The sequence below is a fragment of the Cetorhinus maximus genome, chromosome 1 (assembly GCF_964194155.1).
Source record: "Cetorhinus maximus chromosome 1, sCetMax3.hap1.1, whole genome shotgun sequence".
NCBI classification, from domain to species: Eukaryota; Metazoa; Chordata; class Chondrichthyes; order Lamniformes; family Cetorhinidae; genus Cetorhinus; species Cetorhinus maximus.
The window spans coordinates 190,936,583-190,963,533 of NC_135879.1; the positions used below are offsets into that span (position 1 = coordinate 190,936,583).

General features: G+C 43.4%; 1 protein-coding gene across 1 annotated transcript; it reads left to right on the forward strand.

Annotated features, from left to right (window-relative positions):
- LOC144690751 (aquaporin-3-like) lies at window positions 1-26,082 on the forward strand. The gene is made up of 6 exons (XM_078558588.1): window positions 1-108; window positions 1,284-1,410; window positions 11,235-11,372; window positions 20,540-20,658; window positions 23,885-24,102; window positions 25,672-26,082. The coding sequence occupies exons 1-6, from the start codon at window positions 1-3 to the stop codon at window positions 25,844-25,846; spliced, it is 885 nt and encodes a 294-aa protein (XP_078414714.1). The 3' UTR covers window positions 25,847-26,082.
- Window positions 26,083-26,951: the final 869 nt, after the last annotated feature.

Below are 26,951 nucleotides of genomic sequence, written 5' to 3' on the forward strand. Positions count from 1 at the left end.
ATGGAAAAACAGAAAGAAATCCTCAGAAAAATGACGACTATACTGAAGGTCCGAAGTCTTCTGATGAAACAATGCCTTGCTGAATGTTTAGGAACTTTAATTCATACCGTGAGTTTTTCCACTGAACTTTAATAGCGTTTTGTTACTGACAAGCACGTTTTTTATACTTGATGAATTTTTGCGGCAGTTACAAAATTATAGGGCAAAGTTTATTTGTCATAAAAATAGGTATTTTCACAGGTTGATACATATAATGAATTTTAACTGCAGAAGTAAACTTAAGTATGGAGCCTGCTTGCAGTCTCCAAGAATATGTAGAATTGTATAATTTTAAGTAGTTATTATTTATTTATCTTAAACATTCTAAAATAATTAATGTTCTCCTATTGCTTGTGATTTATTTTATGCTGACAACTGGTTTATTCCTCCTGAAGAAGAATCATATGGACTCGAAACATTAACTCTGTTTCTCTCTCAGCAGGTGCTGTTAGACCGGCTGAGTTTTTCCAGTGTTTTCTGTTTCTATTTCAGATTTCCAGCATCTGCAGTATTTTGCTTTTATCTTAGTGGTTTGTTCCTCCAACTGCTAAAGTGTAAAGTAGAGCAAAATTTGTCATGTGTAATTAAAGATTTTTAATCTTTATTTTTACACAATTCCGCTTCAATTTGCGAACGCTGACAAATTTTTTTCTTTAAATGCACTTATTAATTTATTTGAGATAGTTTGCAGTTTAACGCTCTGATTTAAGAGAGGGGAGGAAATTAGAGCAAGGGGCAGGTGACCTACAATTCAAAGAGCAGCAAAACCTGCGCGACTCCCAAAACCATCTGACAGGAAATGCCCATATGCAAGCTGGGCTAGACAATAGCTGCCATTATTTCTTTCTTACTGAGGTGAAGCACGTAGGCACAATGCTGTGTTGAATAATTGACTCAGCTAGCAAATCTTGGCCATTTTAGTACAATTATCAGCTAAAGCTGGCATTTGAGCTCTCCCATAAATATGGAGTGCAATCTGTCAATATTGTGCCAAGCAACAAAACTAAAACCCAAGAGTGGAAAATAATACCACCGTAGTGACAGCGGGTTACCACAGTAGCAAACACCACCCCACCACCCCTGTCCTCCCTATCCCATGCCAACTTCCTACTTTAAAAATCTAAAACATGCCTTGAATTTTAATCTACCCCAGTCTATTTCACTCTTCAGACACAATGGGGATGCAGGTTAATCTACAAAGGGAGCAAATATTCTCTATTGATTATTGTAATTTTTCTTTGCAGATGCTTAGCTGTGGAGTGATAGCACAATTTGTTCTCAGTTATGGTACGCACAAAGAGTTTTTGACTGTTACTTTTGTCAGTGGATTTGCAGTAGCTCTGGGTATATTGGTAACGAGTAAAGTCTCAGGTATGTAAATATTCATGAAGAATTAAGGGATTTTCAGAACATTACGCGCGTAGCTCTGGGTAGAACACCTTTCATAAAAGATAATTACTTTCCCAGTTGAAAATGCCTCTCTGAAAAGAAGTTAAGAACACACCGAGTTACTGGTGCTGCGCCTTATGGCTTTTCTTATGCTGACACTCTTAAAAAATAAAAATGTCCATACCTCCTTCAATGAGAGCTAGTGGCATTAAGTGACATTATTAAAAAGTCATTGAAATGCAGTGAAGTGAGTTGGAACATGGTCCTTTTGCCATTTTGATGCAAGTCCACATTAATGGCTGAAAGTCTTTTTCTCTCCACTCCAAAGGTCAGACATGAGTTTCACTGGTGTAGTAGAGACTGGTATCAGTTACCTCACTTACAGGGAAAACTCAGAGAGTTTAGTCCAAAGGTCTGTGACTTTGAAACCAGTATGACTGATAGGAACTCTTCTTCCTCCTGAAGAAGAATCACATGGACTCGAAACGTTAACTCTGTCTTTCTCTCCACAGATGCTGTTAGGCCTGTTGAGTTTTTCCAGCATTTTTTATTTTTATTTCAGATTTACAGCATCTTCAGTATTTTGCTTTTATCTTAGTGTTTTATTCCTCCTAAAGTGTAAAGTAAAGCAAAATTTGTCATGTGTAATTAAAGGAACAAAGGAACATAGGACATGGGGCATAAGAACATAGGACCTAGGAGCAGGAGTAGGCCATTCGGCCCTTCGAGCCTGTTCCACCATTCGATAAGATCTTGGCTGACTTGATTGTGGTCTCAACTCCACTTTCCTGCCTGCTCCCCATAACCCGTGAGTCCCTTGTCTGTCAAAAATCTGTCTAACTCTGCCTTGAATGAATTCAAAGACCCAGCCTGTCCTTGTTTTCTGGGAAGAGAATTCCACAAACTACCTACCCTCTGAGAGAAAAAAATTCTCCTTGGCTCCATCTTAAAAGGGAGATTTATTTTTAAACTGTGTCCGCTTGTTCTAGCCTCCCCCACTAGAGGAAACATCTTCTGCGTATCCACTCTGTCAAGTGTCCTCCAGATCTTATATATTTCTGTAAGATCACCTCTCATTCTTCTAAACTCCAATGGGAATTTACCAAGGCTCTTTAAATAGCACCTTCCAAACCCACGACCACCACCACCTAGAAAGATAAGGGCAGCAGATAGATGGGAACACCAGTACTTGGAAGTTCCCCTCCAAGTCACTCACCACACTGGCTTGGAAATATATCGCCGTTCCTTCTCTGTCGCTGGGTCAAAATCCTGGAACTCCCTCCCTAACATCACTGTGGGTGAACCTACACCACATGGACTGCAGCGGTTCAAGAAGGCAGCTTACCGCCACCTTCTCAAGGGCAACTAGGGATGGGCAATAAATGCTGGCCCAGCCAGCGATCCCCACACCCCAATGAATGAATAAAAAAAAAGGGTAAAGGCTTAACCTTTCCTCATAAGCCCTCATAAGTCCTCATAAGCCCTTCATCCCATGAATGAGTCGACTGAACCTTCTTGGAACTGCTTCTAAAGCATTTAAATCCTTTCTTAAATAAGGAGACCAAATTTTACACAGTATTCTAGATGTGGCCTCATCAAGGCCCTGTACAAGTGCAGTAAAACTTGACTACTTTTATATTCCACCCGCTTGCAATAAATGCCATCATCCCATTTGCCTTCCTTGTCACTTGCTGCACCTGCATACTAACTTTTTGTGATTTTTGTGTACCAGGACACCCAGATTCCTTTGTACCACCAAGTGGTAAAGATTGATGTGGGAGGAATGGGTTCCAGTTCATGGGGCACTGGCACCAGTACTGGGGTAGAAGGGAGCTGTTCTGGTGGGACAGGGTCCACTTAAAACTTGCTGGGACCAATGTCCTGGTGAATGGAATAACTAGGCCTGTACAGAGGGCTTTATACTAAATAGTGGGGGGAGGGTTCTGGAGAGAGGATACGTAGGCTTACCAAGCAAAAGGATATGGTAGCATTGTAGGGCAGCTATTTAGGTAATTATACCCAGAGTGTGACAGGAAGGGACAGAGTGAGCAAACATAAAAAACAACAGCAAATAGGGTCAAAGGGGGAAAATGGTAAAAAGACAAAATGAGTGGCTCTTTACTTAAATGCATGTAGTACTAGGAACAAGATAAATGAAGTAACGGCACAAATAGAGGTTAATGGGTATGATCTTATAGCTATTATGGAGACGTAGGAACTAAATATTCAGGGGTATGTGACTTTTTGAAAGGACAGGCAGGAAGGAAATGGTGGTGGGGTAGCTTTGTTAGTATGAGATGGCATAAGTACGATAGCAAAAAATGATCTTGGATCAGAAAATGTAGAATCCATATGGGTGGAGGAGGTAAGAAATAACAAGGGAAAGAAGACATTGGTGGGAGTAATGTATAGTAATATAAAAATGGACAGTAAGAGCTTCTTTCAATATATAAAAAGGAAGAGAGAGGCCAAAGTGAACATAGGCTCCTTAGAGAATGAGGTTGTGGAAATAATAATGGGGAACTAGGAAATGGCAGAGGAGCTGAATAAATATTTTGCATCAGTCTTCACGGTCGAAGACACTAATAGCATTCCAAAACTACTAAATAATCAAGGGGCAAAAGCAGGGGAGGAAACACATACAATAAATATCGCCACTGAAAAAGTACTAGGGAAACTAATGGGGCTAAAGGCTGATAAGTCCCCTGGACCTGATGGGTTGTATCCTAGGATATTAAAGGAAGTAGCTACAGAGATGGTGGATGCACAGGTAGTAATCTTCCTAAGAATCATTAGATTCTGGAAAAGTCTTAGAGGATTGGAAAACTGCCATTGTAACACCCTTATTCAAAAAGGGAGACAAAAACAAAAACAGGTAACTATAGACCAGTTGACTTAACATCTGTCATTGGGAAAATGTTAGATTCTATTATAAAGGATGTAATAACAGAGCATTTAGAAATGCATAGTATAATCAAGCAAAGTCAGCATGGCTTCATGAAGAGGAAATCATGCCTGACAAATTTATTAGAATTCTTTGAGGAGGTAACAAGCAGGATAGATAAAGGGGAACCAATAGATGTAATATATTTGTATTTCCAAAAGACATTTGATAACGCTACTTAATAAGATATGAACCCATGTAGTTGGGAGTAGTACATTAGCATGGATAGAGGATTGGCTAACTAATAGAATACAGAGAGTTGGGATAAGGGGGGCATTATCAGGATGGCAACCTGTAACTAGAACAAAGAACAAAGAACAAAGAAAAGTAAAGCACAGGAACAGGCCCTTCAGCCCTCCAAGCCTGTGCCGATCATATTGCCCGTCAACTAAAACATGTTGCACTTCCAGGGACCGCATCCCCCTATTCCCATCCTATTCATGTATTTGTCAAGCTGCCTCTTAAACACCACTATCGTACCTGCTTCCACCACCTCCTCTGGCAGCGAATTCCAGACACTCACTACCCTCTGTGTAAAAAACTTGCCCCGCACATCTCCTCTAAAGTTTTCTCCTCTCACCTTAAATCTATGTCCCCTAGTAATTGACTCTTCCACCCTGGGAAAAAGCTTCTGACTATCTACTCTGTCCATGCCACTCATAATTTTGTAAACTTCTATCAAGTCGCCCCTCAATCTCCATCGCTCTAGTGAGAACAATCCGAGTTTCTCCAACCTCTCCTCATAGCTAATAACCTCCAGACCAGGCAACATCCTGGTAAACCTCCTCTGCACCCTCTCCAACACCTCTTCACTATTTGCAACTCCTCCAACCTTAGTGTCATCTGCAAACTTACTAATTAGCCCAGTTACATTTTCCTCCAAATCATTTATGTATACTACAAACAGCAAAGGTCCCAGCACTGATCCCTGCGGAACTCCACTAGTCACAGCTCTCCATTCAGAAAAGCACCCTTCCACTGCTATCCTCTGTCTTCTATGACCAAGCCAATTTTGTATCCATCTTGCCTGATCACCTCTGATCCCATGCGACTTTACCTTCTGTACCAGTCTGCCATGAGGGACCTTGTTAAAGGCCTTACTGAAATCCATATATGTAACATCCACTGCCCTTCCATCATCGATCATCTTTGTCACTTCCTCGAAAAACTCGATCAAGTTAGTGAGACACGACATCCCCTTCACAAAACCATGCTGCCTCTCACTAATACGCCCATTTGCTTCCAAATGGTAGTAAATCCTGTCACGAAGAATCTTGTCCAATAATTTCCCTACCACTGACGTAAGGCTCACCGGCCTGTAATTTCCTGGATTATCCCTGCTAACCTTCTTAAACATTGGAACAACATTGGCCATTCTCCAGTCCTCTGGGACCTTACCCGTAGCCAGTGAGGATACTAGTGGAGTGCCACAAGGATCAGTGCTGGGGCCACAATTATTTACAGTATATAGTAATGACTTGGATGAGGGAAATGAATGTATTATCACCAAGTTTTCCGATGACACACAAATAGGTAGGAAGGCAAGTGGTGAGGATGACACAAAGAGTCTACAGAGGGATATAGACAGGTTAAGTGAATGCGAAAAAACTTGGCAGATGGAATATAATGTGGGAAAATGTGAGGTTATGCACTTTGGCAGGAAAAATAGAGGAGCTGGATATTATTTAAATGGAGAAAGACTGCAGAAAGCTGCAGTACAGAGGGATTTAGGGGTCCTCATGCATGAATCGCAAAAAGCTAGCATACAAGTTCAGCAGGCAATTGGGAAGGCAAATGGAATGTTGGCCTTTATTTCAAAGGGAATGGAGTATAAAAATAGGGAAGTCTTGCTAAAACTATGCAAGGCATTAGTTAGACCACACCTAGAATACTGTGAACAGTTTTGGTCCGCTTATCTAAGGAAAAATATGCTGGCATTGGAGGCAGTCCAGACAAGGTTCACTAGGTTGGTTCCAGGTATGGAGGGATTTACTTATGAGGAGAGGTTGAGTAGTTTGGGCCTGTACTCATTGGAGTTTAGAAGAATAAGAGGTGACCTTATTGAAACATATAAGATTCTTAGGGGTCTTGACAGGGTAGGTACTGAGAGGTTGTTTCCCATTGTAGGAGCATCTAGGACCAGAGGGCATAGTCTCAGAATAAGGGGTCACCCAGTTAAAACAGAGATGAGGAGGAATTTCTTCTCTCAGAGTGAATCTGTGGAATTCTTTACCACAGAGGGCTGGAGAGGCTGGGTCATCACGTATATTCAAGGCTGAGATAGACAGATTTTTAATCAGTAAGGGAACCAATGGTTATGGGGAAAAGGCAGGAAAGTGGAGTTGAGGATTATCAGATCAGCCATGATCTCATTGATTGGCGGAGCAGACTCGACAGGCTGAATGGCCTACTTCTGCTCATAGACATAGGTCTTATGGTCTGAATCAGGCACCTAAACGGGCAGTGGCAGGCCTTTCCCTGTAATCAAGGACATCAGGGATAGAAGTCCCTCCTGCAAAGAATTGCTAGCCTATGAAAAGCTGACAGCTCTTAATTGCTCAGCAGTGCCAGGGAGGTGGTGGCTGCTGCCAATAATGCACCCCGGGACCCATCGAGGGTGAGTGATGGCAGGGTGGGATGGTGGGGGGCAGGGGTGCTGTACAGTGTTTATGTTACAGGGGAGGGAGGAAAGGAGTTGGCTGCAAGGACAGTAGGTTGGCTGAAAGGAACCCAGGAACTGCAGGCCAGTCAACCTAATGTGGCTGGTGGGGAATCTTTTAGAGACAATAACCCAGGACAAAATAATTGGCTTTTGATTAAGCTTGGGCTAATAAATGAAAGTCAGCACAGATCTATTAAAGGAAAATTGTGTTTGACTAATTCAATAGAGTTCTTTGATGAAATAATGGAGAGCATTGATGAGGGTAATGTAGTTGATGCTGTGTATAGGGAATTTCAAAAGATGGTTGACAAAGTACCACATAGCCCTGTTAGCAAAATTAAAGCCCATAGGATTAAAGGGACAGTGGCAGCATGGATGCAAAATTGACTAAGGGACCGAAAGCAGTGTGGTGGTGAACGGGTGATTTGCAAACTGGAGTGAGGTTTTCAGTGGTGTTCCTCAGAGGTCGCTATTAGGACCACTGCTCTTTTTGGTTAATATTAATGACCTGGACTTGGGTACACGGGACAGAATTTCAAAGTTTTCAATGATATGCAACTTGGAAATGTAGGAAACAATGAGGAGGATAGTAAGAGACTTCAGAAGGACAGACTGATCAAAAAGGGAAACACATGGCAGGTGAAATTTAATGCAGAGAAGTGTGAAGTGATACATTTTGGTTTGAAGAATGAGGAGAGCCAATATGAGCTAAATAGTACAATTTTAAAGACGTGAAAGAACTGAGTACAAGAAGTTGAAATAAGAGGGTGCAGCTGGTGTATAATTCCAAAGAAGAAAAGCATTGGGACCATATCTAAGGAAATGCAATGTAATTCTTTTAGGGGCTAAGTAGTTGCTAATCCATAATTGCCCTTTAGAAGGTGGTGGCGAGCCATTACCTGCCAAAATTTAAAACATAGCCATTCCAGAATGGTTACACTGTGGGCTGGATTTTACGGCGTGTCATGGCCCAAGACTGCCTGGCTAAAAAAGTCGGTGGTGAGCCCAGCATAAAACTGATGGCTGCCCCACAATAATTTAATGCTGGAAGCAGGGTTAATTGCTTTAAGATGATACCTCCACCCCTATCTCAGGAGGAAGTTCCACCTTAGAGAGCTGCTGGCCAATCGAGGTGGCTGACACCTCTGTAGTCCCAGCAATGCCAGGCAGGAGTGGTGGCCACTGCTGGGACTGCAACCAGGCCCAACAAAGAGGAGCCTGGACTGGAGATAAGTCCGGCAAGGGGGGTGGTTGTGGGGGGGGAAGGTTTGGGAGGCCAGGCGGGGAGGGTAAAGGCGGAAGTGTGATCTTGGGGGGCTGCGGTTGCTACCTCCAATGGGCACAGGGGACCCACAAAGGAGGTTCCCCTACCCCCTTGCCCGTAACCAATAACTGCAGCTAAAGCTGCCAGACTAACTGCTTAGCAGGGGCCTCCCCGCTCTGCAGGTGAAATGGTGGGGGAAGGATGAGACCTTTAAGAGCCTATTAATTGGCCACTTAAGGGACTCAATAGGCCCAAGGGCAGGAGGGCCACCGGACGCCACCCAATGGATTTTACGAACCCCCCCCCACCACCACCCCAACTGTCCTCTATGCTGCCGATAGCGTAAAATCCAGCCCAGAGACAACACTTCAAAAAGTAATTCAATGGATGTAAAATGCTTTCAGAAGCCCTGAGGCCATAAACGTGCTGTCTAAATGTAAGTCTTCCCTCCTAGCACATTTGACCAAAAGCTTGGGAAGAGAGATGGGAGGAATATCTTAAAAGTTGAGTGAGGTAGAGAGATGGAGCAGTTTAGGGACGGAATTCCAGAGCTTAAGACCTAGATAATTAAAGGCACAACTGCCAACTGAGGGGCAAAGGTAATTAGAGATGCACAAGAGACCAGAATTGGAAGAACGCAGATTTCCTGGAGAGTTGTAGGGCTGGAGAGGAGAGATAGACAGGGGAAACATCATGGGTGAATCTGAACATAAGTTTAAGTTTCAGGCATTGCTGGACTTGACATTGAAGCCAAATATAGTTCAGCTAGCCATGGGGTAATGGGTGAAAAGGACTTGGTACAAAACCTGACACAGGCAGCAGAGCTTTGGATTAGCTGGGGTTTACGAATGGTGTGGTAAATTTGAAGACACTGTTTGTTCAGCAGCAGACAGTTTGGCTTGCGTGGCATTTATCAACACTTTTCCTAATATTCAAGGTGAACCAATTCCTTTCTATGATGGTGTTCCACATGGTGCAGGAAACCAAACACGTTTTTGCTTAAAGAATTAAAAAAAGTCATTTTGACTTGTGGCACCCATTTCTTAACTTTGTTCACATTTGGTTTATTTCAGATTCCACACACCCTAGTACATAATACTGAAACTACAAAGGGACCTGGGTGTCCTTGTACACCAGTTACTGAAAGCAAGCATGCAGGTGCAGCAAGCAGTTAAGAAGGCAAATGGTATGTTGGCCTTCATTGCAAGTACATTGAGTACAGGACCAGGAATGCCTTACTTCAGCTGTACAGGGCCTTGGTGAGACCACACCTGGAGTATTGTGTGCAGTTCTGGTCTCTTTACCTAAGAAAGGATATACTTGCCACAGAGGGAGTGCAGCAAAGGTTCACCAGGCTAATTCCTGGGATGGCAGGATTGTCGTATGAGTAGAGATTGGGCCAACTAGGCCTGTATTCAGAGGAGTTTTGAAGAACGAGAGGGGATCTCATTGAAACGTATAAAATTCTGACAGGGCTGGAAAGACTGGATGCAGGGAAGATGTTTCTTTTGGCTGGGGGGGTCTAGAACAAGGGGTCGCAATCTCAGGATACGGGGTAGGCCATTTAGGACTGAGATGAGGAGAAACTCCTTCACTCAGAGGTTGGAGAACTTGTGGAATTGTCTATCACGGAGGTCAAGTCACTGAATATATTTAAGAAAGAAATAGTTAGATTTCTAGACTCTAAAGGCATCAAGGGGTATGGAGAGAGAGTGGGAGTATGGCATTGAGATAGAGGATCAGCCATGATCATATTGAATGGCGGAGCAGGCTTGAAGGGTCGAATGACCTACTCCTGCTTCTATTTTCTGTGTTTCTATGTTACATATCTGACAAATGGTGCAGCTTCCATGCATTCAATTCTGTTGCAGGCTAAACCATGTGTAATTTTCATCAATGGACACTAGGTAGTACTTTGCTATGGATTAGATAGAGGTGAAGAACCAAAACACTTAATAACAAATATCTTCACATTTTTTATTGCTCAGTTTCACTGCATACCAAGAATATTATAAGTATATGTTATATTATAAATCTTGCTTCAATTGTATCAAACATTGATTAGACTGCACCTGGAGTATTGTGTACAGTTTTGGTCTCCTTACCTAAAAAAGGGTATACTTGCCAAAGAGGGAGTGCAGTGGAGGTTCACCAGACTGATTCCTGGGATGGTGGGACTGTCCTATGAGGAGAGATTGAGAAGATTTGGTCTGTATTCTCTAGGGTTTAGAAGAATGAAAGGTGGTCTCATTGAAACAAAATTCTTAAAGGGCTCGACAGGGTAGATGCAGAAAGGATGTTTTCCCTGGTTGGGGCCAGGGGGACACAGTCTCAGAATAAGGGGCAAGCCATTTAGGACAGAGATAAGGAGGGATTTCTTCACAGAGGGTAGCAAATCTTTGGAATTCTCTAGCCCAGAAGGCTGTGGAAGCTCAGTCATTACGTATGTTCAAGACATACAAGAAAATGATAGATTTCTAGATATTAAAGGCATCAAGGAAATGGGGATAGCATGGGGAAGTGATGCTGAGATAGATGATAAGCCATGATCTAGTTAAATAGTGGAGTAGACTCAAGGGGCTGAATGGCCTACTCCTGCTCCTATGTCCCTACTGTCAATGTATAAATGATCACACCGCATGGCAATCACCTTGTTAAAGACAATTGCTAGTTAAACAGGTGATGGGCAATGATTATCCCATCTAAATAGAATAAAAAGATACAGCCGGAACACTTTGTGTGGAAGCTACTTGGAAGTCAGTAGCACTAAGGAGTTATCTTGAAAATAAAACAGATTGAACCAAAAGACCAGCCTGGATTAATTCTTCCACCACACCCTCTTATTGTGAATAACACTTATGTTCCTATATCCTACTTGTATGTAAAATCAACCATTTACTCTATATAAAATCACAACTCTTTTGTCCTTTGTATAGGAGCTCATCTGAATCCTGCAGTGACCTTTGCTTTGTGCTTACTTGCTTGTGAACCCTGGTTAAAATTTCCCTTCTTCTTTTTGGCACAAACATTAGGTGCCTTTCTTGGATCAGGAATAATGTTTGGTTTGTATTACGGTGAGTAATGAAGCCACCAAATTTCAATAATGTATCATGTAAGATTGTTTAATATTGTATTTAAAACATAAAACAATTTAAACCTTTTTATTGAAATTCAAATAGAAAACTATTAATTATATAAATACACCCAAATATAGAGCATCTTTCTATATTATAGGGTGCTACAAATATTGCCTCTGATACTGTTGTCTTCATTTATCTATTACCTATTAATTCTGGAATTTATCTCTAAATTATGAACAAAGGTTCACACAATTGAATTTATTTAATTAACATTTTGAGAATTGAGATGGTTCAGATTTTTAAAGAGCTGAGAGGAATGAGATGGTTATTTCATTTGGGTAGGGCTGAAAGCCATAGACATCAGGGACTAAAAATTTACCTGGCCCATCGTATGGGAGCAGAGGTTGCAATTCTTGACCTGCTCATGCTGATTCTGTTGGAGGTGGGCAGCAAGAAAATTTGGAGCTCCCTTCTCATGACTATGACTGTAATGTAAGGTTAAATGGGTTCTGTGCTGCTCGCTGCCTCTGCGTACAATGGGGAGCTGATCAATATTGTGCTGAGATCATGTGGTGCACTTAGCTTGCCCTTCTGAAAGGCAGGCAGTCACTCACAGAGAACAGTGAAGGCTAGGTCATTGAATATAATCAAGGCTGAGTTAGGCAGGCTTTTGATTGACAAGGCAGTCAAGGTTAGGGGGGCAGGCAGGAAATTGGAGCTTCTCCTGAGCCTTATTGAGAGGTTCTCAGCATCCTGGGGCCGGCTGTGACAGAGCCTGTGGCATCTCTTATCATTGAGAACATTGACGATGACAGTATGTTCCTGTGTTATGCCCCTTCCCAGCTCCAGCACACCCTCATCCTGCTATCTGGCATGCTGAGCAAACTGCTGATGGTATGATCATGGACCTCTTGCTTCCCATCCCCACTGCCTTCCCTAACACCAGTGTTCTGTGAGTTCCTGCTTTCAGACACCCAAGAAGTGCTCCACAGAAGAGGGAAAGCAGCAACTTGGCACTAGGGGAAATGCTCCAAAACTTGATCTGACACTCACAGCCACCAGCTCAGATAATGGCACTGCATATATGGCTAGTATAGATTTGGGATCAGTCTATGGTGAGTCATCTGGGCATGAGCTGATTGCAGCCTGACCAGAGGGAAGGATGCTCCATTTGCCACCTCATTGGAGGGCAATGTTGCAGACGAGCTATGCTGCCAAGGACTCAGATTAGGGCCTCAATGTGGTGGCATACAAGAGAGTGTTGATGGGTAGACACACTGACATGCTGGATGCATTGACTGGTCACCTAGATAACCTCTTGTCACTGTCAAGCAACATAGAGGAGCCCAGTTCCAACTTGGCAGAGGGCATTGCACAGACCTTGCCCTCTCCACAGCCTCTGCATCATTTCCCTGTCATGCTGCAGATCCAGAGGCACAGCCACTGCAGCCCCCATACCAGTTGCAGCTTTTCTGTGGACAGGTCACCTAGTCCTCTGCATTGCTGCTCTCTGGCACAACATCTCCAAAAATATACCAGCATGTTTTCAGACAGTTTGCAAAAGAAGAAGTTCTTAAAAATTGTGTTTCCTCCAATTTGTGTGCCAAGCCCTTTAAGGAGAACCAACGCTGAGCCCATCTTGGAGCTTAATGCTTGTTATTTGAAGAGTAATGTCCAAATTCATTGCCTGGACCTGTGTGGTCCAAATTAGCTATCTTGGCAGCGCATTGGCCATTTGGGCTGTGTGTTGTCAGGATAGCACAATAGCCTTCTGGCACCCAGTGGTGATGCTGGCAGGGAACTGTGCCTGACAAAACCTCAATGGGCCTCCCTAGTGCAGAAATAAAATACTTGCTAAGGGGTTCTTACAGTTTTGGGTCCTTTTCCAGATCATTCCGTGGATGATTTGCAAATCCCTCATCATGACAAAGTTATGCAACAAATGGCTCAGATGTGAATACCCGATCAGGGTTCTACTGCATTGTTCTTTCCAACTTGCCTCCGCAGAGGGAGAGCTGTTTGAGTACGCTGGCTGTTTCGGAATGGCAGCTTGGCTCCCATTGTACGCTACCTCTGCATGTATGGCCAGATTCCTGACAGGAATTGTGAGACAAATCTGAAGGGGAAAGGTCTTGTTGCCTTGCTTGTAATCTGACAGTTGTTGGGCTGGCACAATTTGAATGCATCATGGAAAGCCAGGCATCGACCTGTATGATGCATGTCCTTTGGCTGCAAACAAAATGGACTCTGAGTGAGTGAAATCCTTTTCTGTTCAGAAAGATACTAGGTCTGACAATGATGAGCATGCAAGGAAATGTGTCTATGGCACTGTGCAGCTGTGTCAGCTTCAATGCAGGCGAAGTCTAGTGCTCTCTTGCCTTGCTTTGTTCTGTCCACGGGCAAAAAGATGTAAATGTTCCTCTGGTCATAAATAGCCCGAGTGACTGCCCAAGTACAACAATGGACTGCAAACTGTGAAATATTGCTAATGTCACCTGTTGCAGCCGTACAGGAAGGAACTTTTATATAAAAGTTACAGGCCACGGTGAGCTTGACCGTTTGTAAGAAATGGTACTTTTTGACCTGTTCTTTTTCAAATATGTGCTGGCTCCCTGATTAATCTATGCCTTTCTCAGTGTCTACTTAATGTCATCCTGCATCATGACCTCTAGCAATTCACCTACTACCAATGTGTGTTATTCTCAGTTATCATGGTGCCTCTAGCCCTTCAAGTCACTTTACTCGTGGCTTGGAGCTCCAAATTTTGAAAAGGCTTTTTATAGTATTCTTTTCATTTAATCTAATTTCATTAGTGTTAAGCTTTTCAACTTCTGCTAAGAAATCCTGGCAAAATCTTCAAGCCTGTCTTCCCAATAGGGAGCCTATGGTTAAAAGGCATATGGGTTGAGAATCGGCAGTGCTGAAGTGCCAACTCCAGCCTCTGCTCCCTTAAAGAGCAGCCCTAGGCTGCGATTCAGGATTGATGATTTTACTCATGGCATTTTCAAACTGCAGATCCCTCCTTGTGGCTCTTATTCATTTTTGCAGGTAACAGAGCTCACTATTTTGCCGGGGGAGGGGGCCTCAATGTTCAACCTGTTTTGGAGAAGGTATGAATTTGGAGATTGATGGGTGGGAAGCTCTGCTGCTCCTCCTTCCTCACAAAGAAACCTGTAATCAATTTTAAAACAATTTACCTTGCTGCTTATCTTCTACTCCTGGCTCCAGTTGCTACCAGGGTAGACCTAGTGAGAAGCCATGCTTATTCACTTAGTGTTCAGGTCAAAATAGCAGACCAGGTCTGGAAGATGCCACCTGAGCCCAATCTATATATTTAAAGATGATCCTAGTAAATTGGGGATGGACGTTCTTACTACCTGCAATTTAAAATTGAGATTGGGAAGATCGGGATGAGAAAGAAGCGAATAACTTTCTACTTCCGTTTTAACTGCAGTTAATTGGTGGGAGGTGGGGTGGGGAAGAGGGGGTGGAGGGAGGGGAGAGGCACCTTCCCTCTCTCTTCAGCTACCTCATCAATCATCTTCTTGTGATCCTGGGGATATTTTAACCCTCAAAAACAGCTGGGTTGAATTGAGTGGAAAGTAAAAATTCAAACCGGAGCCAGTTTTTCTCAAACCTGCCCAAATGCTGTTTAATCAGAGGTGGGATAATGGTGGGTGACCAATCTGCTCCCAGGAGGCAGGTTTCTCAATATTTTAATAAGGCTGCAAGCTTCTGATTTTTCCCCTGTTCCAATTTAACCTTGCTCTGACAGGTCTCCTTGACCATGGGGAAATCAAGCAGCTGAGGACTGCTGCATTGAACAGATAAACATTTTTCCAGGACTGCTTGTAAGCTGGGAGGAGCAGGCATGCTTTCCTTCCTGGCCTTCAAGCAAACTTGTTAACCTCCCAGTGATTGGACCACCGCCCGCCCCACAATCCAATGGCCTCCTGATGTCCTCCATGGCTCCCCAAACTCCTCCCCCCTCTGCTTCCACTCTGTTCGGACGCCTGAGATCTGCTCCCCTGCCCATCCATTCTTTTCAGCTCTCCGCAATCTATGTCCCCATGACATTCAATTGTGAAAGAACCTGTGTAAAGGAATCCAGCCATAATAAAGATTTTTTAAAATTTGTTCATGGGATGGGGGCTTCACTGGGTAGACCAGCATTTATTGCCCATCCCTAATTGCCCTTGAGAACTGAGCGGCTTGCTAGGCCGTTTCAGAGGGCATTCAAGAGTGAACCAAATTGCTCTGGGTCTGGTGTCGCATGTACGCCAGACCAGGTAAGGATGGCAGATTTCCTTCCCTAAAGGACATTAGTTATAAGGTTAAAAGAGTTATTTTCCTATGTATGAAAGCTGAAAAAATTAAAAAGGGTTCATTTTTTAACATTTATCCCTTCTCACATCCATAATGATGACTTCTGATAAGAGGGATTCACACACAAAGTCACAGGGTAAATCATTTTTTTTTTGCAAGATGTCAACAAAGCTACCACAGTGTAATATATAATGAGATGATTTTATGCTGCTTGCCCCAAAATCACAATCAACTGAATTTTTAGCCCAGAACTGTGCTATAACCTTGAGACACAGCAAGATGAGTAATGAAAAATTTGATGATCATGTGCCCCCACAGCCTGGATTTCTTAGAATTGATGAGCACAGACCTTACCTGGAAATGAATAGGTATATATCCTTTCTCAAGAATCAAAGAGGATATTCCTTACTGAGAAATTAACATTGCTACAACCTAATTTGGGATATGAAAGGGCCCAACTTCATTACAATTGAGATGCCACCTCCATATGTAAGAAATTAGTTATGCAACTTTGAGAAATACTATAAATATTGAAAACACACACTGGAATTTTAGATTGTTACTTTAATAATTGATGGATATCCTAATTAAATATTTTACTGTAACAACACAAATTTAAAAACTGGATTCTCTATTGGAAATAAAATTGCATTCTCTATATGGTTTAGAATTTATATTGCATCACATAGTCTTCTGCATTCTGTGATTCTGTATCGCCAACTCATGAACCTATCTTTGTACACCCTTTGGTGGGGAGGTACATTACTGACAAGAGATTTCCAGCCCTCATAACATCCGGAATATTATAATCTAGCTGAAGCTTGTTAAAAAGGCTACCTGGAAGAGGTAATACTCTCAGGGGGCTCCTTTCCTTTGGGGGCAAATAGAACAGTCCTTCAGACCCATCTAGCATCTTTAGGATCAGTCTTTCTCAACCTGAAATTGGGAGGGATCATTTGAGAGTTATGGCTGATCCATGATTCTCAAAAAGGGGCTAGGATTCTAATCCATCCCACAGTCTCTCCCTCTTCCACGCTCTTCAACTTCACCCTGATGTTGCAGGCCTATTCACCCGATAGCCACTCAGCCTCTCAATCTTTTTTTTTGGAAAAATATACTTTATTCATAAAATATCTGAAAGAACATTACAAAACATTTCAAAATGGCCATCACAAAAAGTGCAATCATATTCAACTTTTCCACAGAGATCATGAGGTGCTTCCATACAATCAATAAACATTACAGACATTTCTATATGGTCATTACAGACAGTCAGACAACTTGATGTAGATCCCTTGAGTACAGCATTCAGTTCTGGTCACCTCATTACAGAAAGGATGTAATCGCATTAGAGAGGGTACAGAGATTTACAACGATGTTGCCAGGACTGGAAAATTTCAGCCATGAGGAAAGATTGGATTGGCTGGGGTTGTTCTCCTTGGAACAAGGAGGCTGAGTGAGATTTAATTGAGATGTACATAATTGTGTGGGGCCTGGATAGAGTGCATGGGAAGTGCCTAATTACTTTAGCAGAGAAGTCAGTGACTAGGGGGCATAGATTTAATGTGATTATAGAAAGATTAGAGGGCAGATGAGGTAAAAGTTTTGCATCCAGAGGGTTGTGGGGGGTCTGGAACTCATTGCCTGAAAGGATAATAGAGGCAGAACCCTCAACTCATTTAAAAGATGTCTGGATATGCACCTCAAGCGCTGTAACCTGCAGGGCTACGGACCAACTGCTGGAAGGTGGGATTGGGCTGGGTGGCTCATTTCTCAGCTAGCACAGACACAATGGGCCAAATGGCCTCTTTCTGTGCTGTAAACTTGCTATGCTATGTTGCACTCTGAGGTGCTTCCATACAATTATGATACATTTAGTATTCCCTGCATACATTTCTTGTGAGTCATACAGCCCAAGGGGTCTATACAATTCCCAGCCCCTTGGTGCACTATGGCAGAAAAGTCTTAGACAGCGACCTCTCCCCATTGCGCCTTTGCGGTGGCTGCCCCAAGCTTTAATGCGTCTCTCAGCACGCAGTCCTGGTCTTTGGAATGTGCCTGTCGGCAACACTCAGTCGGGGACAATTCTTTGCGCTGGAAGACCAACCAGTTTTGGGCAGATCAAAGAGCGTCTTTCACCGAGTTGATGATCCTCCAGTTGCAGTCGGTGTTTGTCTCAGTGTGCGTCCCTGGGAACAGCCTGTAGAGCACAGAGTCCTGCGTCACAGCACTGCTCGGGATGAACCTCGACAAAAACCACTGCACCTCTCTCCAGACCTTCTTTGCAAAGGCACATTGCACAAGGAGGTGAACAACGGTCTCTTCCCACCACAGCCACCTCGGGGCAACGTGCAGAGGGGTTGAGACTCCTGATGTGTAGGAAGGATCTGATGGGGAAGGCCTCCCTCATCACCAGCCAAGCTACATCTTGGTGCATGTTGGAAAGTTCTGGCGATGAGCCATTCTGCCAAATAACTTTGACAGTCTGCTCTGGGAATGATCCAACAGGATCCACCATCTCCTTTTCCCTCAGGGCCTCTAGGACATTACATGCAGACCACTGCTTGATGGACTTGTGGTCAAAGATATTTCTCTGCATAAATTTTTCCACGAGGGACAGGTGGTACGGCACGGTCCAACTACTTGGAGCGTTCCGCGGCAGCGTGGCCAGACCCATCCTTTGTAACACAGGGGACAGGTAGAACCTCAGCACGTAGTGACACTTGGTGTTTGCGTAGCTTGATGCAGCCACACACAAAGGTGGCCATCAGGATGAGGGTGATATTGGGCATGTTTTTCCCCCCTTTATCTAGAGGCTTGTATATCATGTCCCTGCAAACATGATCCATTTTCGACCTCTAGGTAAAGCAAAAGCTGGCTCGGGGATCGCCACAGTGCAGGAGTGTGGAATGGGCCAGACCTGCGCCACGTACAGCAACAGCGAGAGTGCCTCACACCTGATGACCAGGTTCTTACCCGTAATGGAGAGGGAGCGTTGCTCCCACATGCCCGGTTTTCTTTTCACCATAGCCACTCGCTCCTTCCAGTTTCTAATGCGTGCCCTGGTCCCTCCGAACCATATATCCAGCACCTTCAGGCCATCAGCCCTGACAGTGAAGGGGACAAAGGACCTGTCAGCCCCGTTCCCAAAGAACATGGCCTCGCACTTGCCACGATTTACCTTGGCTCCTGAGGCCAGTTCAAACTGGTTGCAGATGTTGATCAGTCTGTGCACTGACAGCGTTCCGAGCAGAAGACGGCAACATCATTCTTGTACAGGGAGTCTTTAACCTGAGTGCCTCCACTGCCTGGGATCGTCACTCCTCTTATACCCGGATCCTTCCTGATGGGCTCAGCAAAGTGTTCTATGCAACACATAAACAGGACAGGGAAGAGAGGGCAGCACTGCCTGATTCCAGATTTAATTGGAAAGCTTTCTGATTCCCACCCATTGATTGAAACTGCACTGTTGATGTTAGTATAGAGCAGTTGGATCCAGTTGTTGATTCCCTCCCCAAACCCCATTTTGGAGAGCACATCCACCATGTAGGTGTGCGATACTCTGTTAAAGGCCCTCTCCTGGTCAGGCTGATGAGGCAAGTGTCCACACTCCTGTCCCATACATAGGCAATCGTATTTCTGAGCAGCACAAGGCTGTCAGAGGTCTTCGTGCCTGGTACAGCGCAGGTCTGGTCAGGGTGGATCACCAACTCCAGAGCAGACCTGACCCGATTGGCGATGACTTTAGACAGAATCTTATTGTCCACATTCAACAGTGAGATGGGTCACCAATTTCTAATTTCCTCCCTTTCCCCCTTCTGCTTGTAGAGGGGGATGATGATGCCTTTCTTCATGGATTCTGACATACTGCCAGCTAGGAGCATACTCTCGTCCACTTCTAGCGGATCTGGGCCAATCCAGTCCCACAGAGCTGAATACAACTCAGCTGGTAAGCCGTCGCTTCCGGGAGTTTTACTCTTATCGAAGGACTCAAGGGCCTTAGTCAGTTCATCAGGAGTTAGCGGTTTGTCCAGACTCTACCGTGTACTGCTGTCTAAGACCTCCATGATAGAGGACAGGAAGGACTGGGCGGCCGCGCTGTCTGTGGGCTTCGCGTCACACAATCTGGCATAAAAGGATTTGCTGATCCTCAAAATGACTCAGCCTCTCAATCTGTCTGGCTGTGGCCAGGAAAGAAATTTTAAAGATGGTACTCAGGTCCTGACTTTCAATTCTGCATGACCTGAGGAACCCCATTTCTGTTTTCCTGACTGCAAGACTGTGCCCCCACCCCCCTACCCGCCATTGCCTCCCAGTGAACGTTGGGGCCCTTATTTAAGAAAAACACTCTAAGCCTGAATCTGCCTCCCTTTCACGGGTGTACTGGCCCTTTAAAGAAGCACCTGGTCAATTAAGTTAAATGGCTAAAAAACTCTGTGGCCTCACTGACCTATGCATCCTTAGCATGCAAGGCTCTGTTGAGGAGTTCAGATTGGTAAAAGCTAACGTTGAAGCCTAAAATAAAACAAAATTATCTTCTTGGGAAGAATCTATTGTGAACAACCTTTTTAGGTTGTTAAAGTTCAGCCTTTTATTATTTTCCTTGGGGTCTTTGGTACTCTGCTTTAACCTCTGTCAAGTTGCATATTGGTGATATTTTCTGTACTCTATTTATTTTCAGTGTCAAGTTTTTGTAATCTTTTTACGTTTGTGAGCAAAATTAAATTCTGGGGGGTAAAATTTTCCTTAGTCCAGAAAAAGCTACACGTGGCTGTTGGAAAAATCAGGAAAGTAAATCTCAAAACAAAATTCTATTAATAATTATATCATTACAGATAAATTGTGGCATTATGGTAATAAACAGCTAACAGTAATTGGAGCAAACTCCACTGCTGGAATATTTACTACTTATCCACATGAACATTTGAGTGCAGTAAATGGCATTTTTGATCAGGTAAGTGAGTAGAACTTCAATAGACATCATGCATTTAAAGTGATAAAACCGTAAACTTGTCATCTCACAGGACAGTTTGGGCCAGATTTTTGCTAACAAGGCAGGAAGCTCGAGGCGAAAAATTTCCCAACTCGGTAAGACCCATTTCCATGTAGATGGCCCCTGTATGCATTATATGTGGTCCAGTGAGGCAGGGGTGGGATCAAATCAGCCCACTGAACCCGGATGCAGCCGAGTATCGAGCTGATTAGAAGGCCTGCTTCGGTTGTCTGGGACTTCGTCCCATATATATTAAAGGCCCTCACCCCCCTCACTCCTCATCTCCCATCCATTCTCCATGCCCCCTCCATGACCATGCCTCCTCCATGCTCTCCATGTCTCCTGGAAATTGGATCAACAGAAACAGATGGCAAGGCATATGTTTATCCAGGTGGCCTCATTATGAACGCTTGGCTGAACTCTAAGATTCACTAATAGATTAGCTTAGCAGGGGTCTGTTTAGATATGTAGAAGGGGAGTTTTTGCTTTGATTGATTGACATCTTTGTGATGTTAAAATAAGTTATTCTTTCTTTGACCTGTTTTCTCAATGTCTGTATGTTTATATGGACAAGCATAGGAGGTGTGAAGTGGAGTAAAGTTTCTGTTATTGATACTATAATGGTTCTAGCTGATTGACATTTTTATAGGGTAGTAAGAGCAGCAGTTTTTTTGCAAAGCAGATTTCCGAATAGTTGTATTTTTCATGAGCATTTCAAAACTTGACATTGTTATTATATGGCTCATTGGTTCTGCATGTAGTGCATATTGGTTGAATGGACATGATGGTGGCATGGGGGAATAGAGGTGACATGGCTTTCAAAAGGTTCCGGAATCCAGACTGTGGTTCACGACTGCTCTGAGCAGCTGTGAACCACTTGTCCTCGAGAAGCTGGCCTGGTTCCACGAAAATTGCAGTGGGGAGGAGTCTGTAATGCCTATCACAGTGAAGGAACTGGTCAGGTTGGGATTACAGTGTACAGGCTTGTTACCCGCATGAGGGAAAACTGCTGGTGCTGGGAATGGGGGTTGGAATCCCGGAATCGAGATCTGCCCACAATTTTAAAGGCCTCTGGAATTGGCCCAACTCCGTGTAAATCCAGCCCTTTTAATTTGATTATTTTATTGAATAGTTGAGGCCACATTCCAATTGCCTGATTTGCATTTCTAACATGAATACATCCAAACTGCAGGTCTCTCATTAATTGTTAAATCTTTTACCATTTTCAGTAAATTTTACTAATATGTGATGATATATTGCAGTAGAATGTGTTTTTACCAAAATCAAAAGGCAGAATTTCCTTTCGGTCCCTTTTCTGGGCAGCACTGGAGATGCTTTATGCTGTGCCTGGCTCTCATCCCACAGGTCCCCAAGTGTCCTTGTCTGAGATCCAAACAGAGCCATTTCACTTTCCCAGTAATGCTTGAGGCGATTGTACCTTCCTCACAAATAAGTTACTGAGTTGTGCCAGTTACCAGAGAACCAGGAGAAAAATTCCTGTGGGTGATCTTAGAGGACAGTACTAGCAGTTATTCCAGCCATGATCTGTACACTGCAGTCAGTGTGCAGCAGTGGGCACTTAGAATGCATGCCATCTTTAGGCCTGGCAGCAGAATCAAATCTTTTCTGGCATTTTTCTTCCTCTTCCTTACCAGAAGTTGTTTATTCGGATGATAAAATGCATCATTCAATTTTGAAAAAGTAATTTCAGACATCATGGGTGAAATCTTCCCAGTCCCATGAGGTGGGCCTGAAGGTGGGAACTGGATGAATGTCAGAGGTATAGGTGTTGGATCAGTGGGCATTTTGCCTCCGGGTGATCTTCCTGGAGGGGGTTAATCACTGGCAGAGGTTACCCGCCTGGCAGTGGCAGGTAGCTAATCTACAGAATTAAGTGCCCATTTGTGGGCTGATTGGGTGTGCTGCTGGGACCTGCCTGGTGGTGGACAGCTACCCCATTGAGGACCAAGCCCAGCAGATGTCTGGAGGCAGCTTGCTGGCGGCTGGCCTGAAGGGGCCTGCAAGGCCTCCTACACTCACCCTCCCCCCACCACAGCAGCTTTTTGGCAGGCCGCAGATGTGGCTACCAGCCACCTTCTAGAGGGCGTTCTCCTCCTCAGGGGTGGCCTGGCAGCTGTGGCCATAGTTTATTTATGTAATGTAAATACTTCTTTAGCAGGTTTCACGATAGAGGAGCCCTCACAGTCCCCATCCTGCAGCAGCAGTGCCTACTTCTGCCAGTGGAGCTGCAGTCCTACCAAGGCTGCAGCCCTCTGAATATGAAGCCCCATACCACCCTTAACTGGATGACAGACCTGGAGGTGGCTTCTTAATTGGCACCTCCAGGGACATCTCCCAGGTGGGTGCTCTGACAGGCAGAATGGTGTCAGGACTCAAGAAATGGCCCTGACTCATACTCATATCCTAAGAGCATAAGATTCACCCCATGTTCCTGTTCTGCACACCTTTTCCCTCACAAAAAAGGGCGTATAGGAGAAGAAATGGCAGCTATCCTTTGATATCCAGTTTATTCTCTCACCAGTAATTTCCCCACTTCTTCTTTTGACTGCCAGCATGCTGAGGAATTTGCTAATAAAAGCTGAAATTATGTTAAATTATGTGTGTGTTTGTGCAAGTGTGTGTAAAATATTTATTCCTATAGTCAATTTTTAATTCTTTGCAGTAAAATGTATTTATCTTAGCAGCAGCAGCAGCAGCAGGCACATCACTTCTCCACAGGGGAACTAGTTTCTGAAATGTGTAAAATTCTAGTATTGAATCCATGGTCAGGATTTCATGGCCCCGTCACATTGGGAGCACCCCCCCCCACCCCCCCCCCCCCCACCCCCGCCCCCGGCAGTTGCAGTGAGCTATTTAAACCTCCATTCAGTTTGGTGGGACTGTAACATCCCAGCAGGCAAGAGGGGCCATTAAATCCTGGCCCATATGGCTGTTGTCATCTCATCAGATATAGGGTTTGGTAGGATTCTAGGCTAAAATTTGAAGGTTTCAGGTTTTTGTCAGGTTTGCTTTAGAAATTTGACATTTGCTTCAAGAGAATTAATCACAATTCAGACATTTTCCTGGGTACTGAATGAAATAAAAGATACCGTAGATTGGCAGGCAAAGTAAGTACAGAAAAACTCTCTTGTTTAAATTTGGTTGATTTCTCCTTTTCTAAATACAGGCAATTGGGACTGCAGCGCTTATACTTTGTATCCTTATCATTGTGGACCCATTGAACAACTCAGTGCCAACAGGACTGGAAGCTTTTACCATTGGCTTTGTGGTTCTGATAATTGGCTGGTCAATGGGTTCAAATTCCCAGTACTCATTAAATCCTGCCAGAGATATTGGACCTCGCTTGTTTACTGCAATTGCTGGTTGGGGATCTGAAGTTTTCAGGTATGTTTTGTTATCGTTTCTTATTTGTAGACATGCTATAATTCCTTTTCAATTAGAATGACTATATTTTGACGAGAAAGTAAGGTTAATATTAAACAATAATGGGCCTTTCAATACCTGTATTCTTTAAGAGAATTGAATGCCATGCTCAACACCGTCCCAGAGGAATTGCTAAATATGTTTGTTCCTGACCCTTAAGGCATAACAAAGCTAATTAAAGGGTTCTTATATATCTATTTTTGACTGAACAGAGCAGAGAATCCAATGAGATATTAGCAAAAAGTCATTCATCTTGTCAGAATGTCCATCACTGCCACTGGTCATGCGGTCAGATTGAGCCTTATATTTTATGACTCTATTGAACTTCACAGTATTTTACTCTCGGGTGAAAGACACTTTTCAGGAGGATTGTCCTCTTCATTTAGAAGGTTATTTTCTTGGGACAGTCAGAGTTTATTGTCACCAGAAAATTCTTGCTTTTGGAGATAATCAATTTACTACACTCTGCTCATAGGATAGATACCATTTGACAGAAAATTCAGTTTCTAAACTTTGAAGTGTAGTTGCCAACTCCTCCTAGACTTTCTAATATGCTGAACAATTTTCTCCTAAAGGAGAAGGTAAAATCACTAACCTTGCCACAAGTCATTTTGACTGACCTTGGAGGTTGCCTGGGAACCTTTCCGGAAGGAGTTGCATAACATTCAGTCTGCAAGGAATAACCAATAGAAAATGCTCTCCTTCAGCCTGACTTAATCATAAAGACTATCACTGTCAGCACTGGGCAACATGCCACTGCATGTAGCATGAATAAATCTGAATTCCCTCTAACAACCTAGCAAAGGCAGTGGTTCAGCAGGTCTCAACTATATTAAGATACTTAGGGGAACTTGTTATTTATGGGATGTGAGGGACTCTGGCATTGGCTGCATTTATTGTCCATGTCTGGTGGTGTGCCATCATTTTGACCTACTGCAATCCTTATGTTGGTGCAGATCCCATGATGGCATTAGGTAGGGAGTTCCAGAGACAATGGAAGAATGCCCATGTTAGGATAAATTGAAGAGAGACTTGGTGATGGTGTTCTTGCGTTATTAGTGGTCTTGTTTTTCTCAGTGGTAGAGGTGACAGGGTTAGGAGGTGCTGAAAAAAGTAACCTGGGTGAGTTGCTGCAGTGTATTTTGTAGTTAGTGCCTACTGTAGCCTTAATGAGCTGGTGCTGAGGGGGTTGAATATAGCATCTCGTGGCAGGATGCCAATCAAATGGACTTCCTTGTCCTGGATGGTGTTGAGCTCCTTGAATATTTTTATTAACTGTAATCATCCAGATGAGTGGCGAGTATTTCATCGCATTCTTTGTAGATGACAGTGACACTTTTGAGGTGTCAGATGATGGGCCGCTTGTCAAAGAGTCATTAGCCACAATGTTGATACTCTTAAAATGCCATTGACAATGGAATTGGTAAAATGATTTGTTTATATGCTGAAGAGTGTTCTGATAACATTTCCTCATTTCATTTTATTGATTCACTGTAAGTCCACATTTGTCATATTTCTCTGTTTTTTCAGTGCTGGCAGCTATTGGTTTTGGATCCCAGTTGCCAGCCCAATCATTGGTGCCATATTTGGTGTCCTGATGTATCAGTTCATTGTTGGATTGCGAACTGAGGCAAGAACCAACTGCTCACCCAATGCAGAAGAAAATGTAAAGTTAATGAGCCAGAAACCAAAGGGGAGGCCCTGATGATTTGACAGCGACTGGATTATAATTCACTGTAGAATTTTGTTTGAATAATCTTCAGAATATTCACCAGCTTATTTAGCTGGTCAAACACCATGATGATCCCTTTGAGAATCGCATTTGTTTTCACATTTTCAAAATATTCTCTGTCATTTTATTATCTACAAAATCAATTTTTCGTGAATTTCTAATGCTGGATAAGATAATTTCATAATTTTCAATATTTTCTGAATTTGTAATCTGTTTTGTATATTTTGTTATGAATTAAATAAACGAGTGTAGAATTCAAAGGGTTAACGGCAGACAGAGTCTGTATTTCATCAATTTAATTGACTAACCAATAACAATAAAATACACTATTCAACAGGCACTTACCCTAATCACACAATTACCTTTCATTTCATGCAAACACTGGAGTTTCTTTTTATTGAGAAACTGATGTTAAGGTTGTAACTTGTAATAAAAAAAATCACCAAAATTGAAAAGAATAGGACAAGATATAAATCAAGTAGTAGTGATTAGATAATGCAGCACTCAGGGCTGGATTTTCACTTTTGGAAAGGGAAACAGGAGTCATTCTTTTGGATTTTAACTGGGGTGCATCCCTTACTTGGCATGCAGACAGGCCTCCCTGTCCAATTAAGGGCAGCAGGTGGGCTGTCAAAGCTGGAGGGCCAATCAGAAGCCTTCCAGCTTGAGAGGACCAGCTAGCTACAGTAAAGAGTAAGCCACTCAGAGGGCACTTCAACATGGAAGTGCTTTCATCAACCTTTTTAAAAATAGTAATAAAATCCAGAAAAAGCAGCCAGGCCAACACTGTGGGGTGGGTGAGGGTGAGGGTGGGGGGTAGGGGGTTGGTAGTGGAGGGGTCTGCATGGTGGCTTTTGGCTGCATCCACACCCAGGCAGGCAGGAAAGAGCTGTAATCCTGCCTGAAGTGCTAGGGTTGAACTGCCTAGATTGTGTTGGGAAACTGGAGTCTGTCTGGAAAATCCTTTTTATGCTAATTTCTTCTCATACCCTTAGAACCATAGAACACTACAGCACAGAAAACAGGCCATTCGGCCCTTCTAGTCTGTGCCGAAATATTATTCCGCTAGTCCCATTGA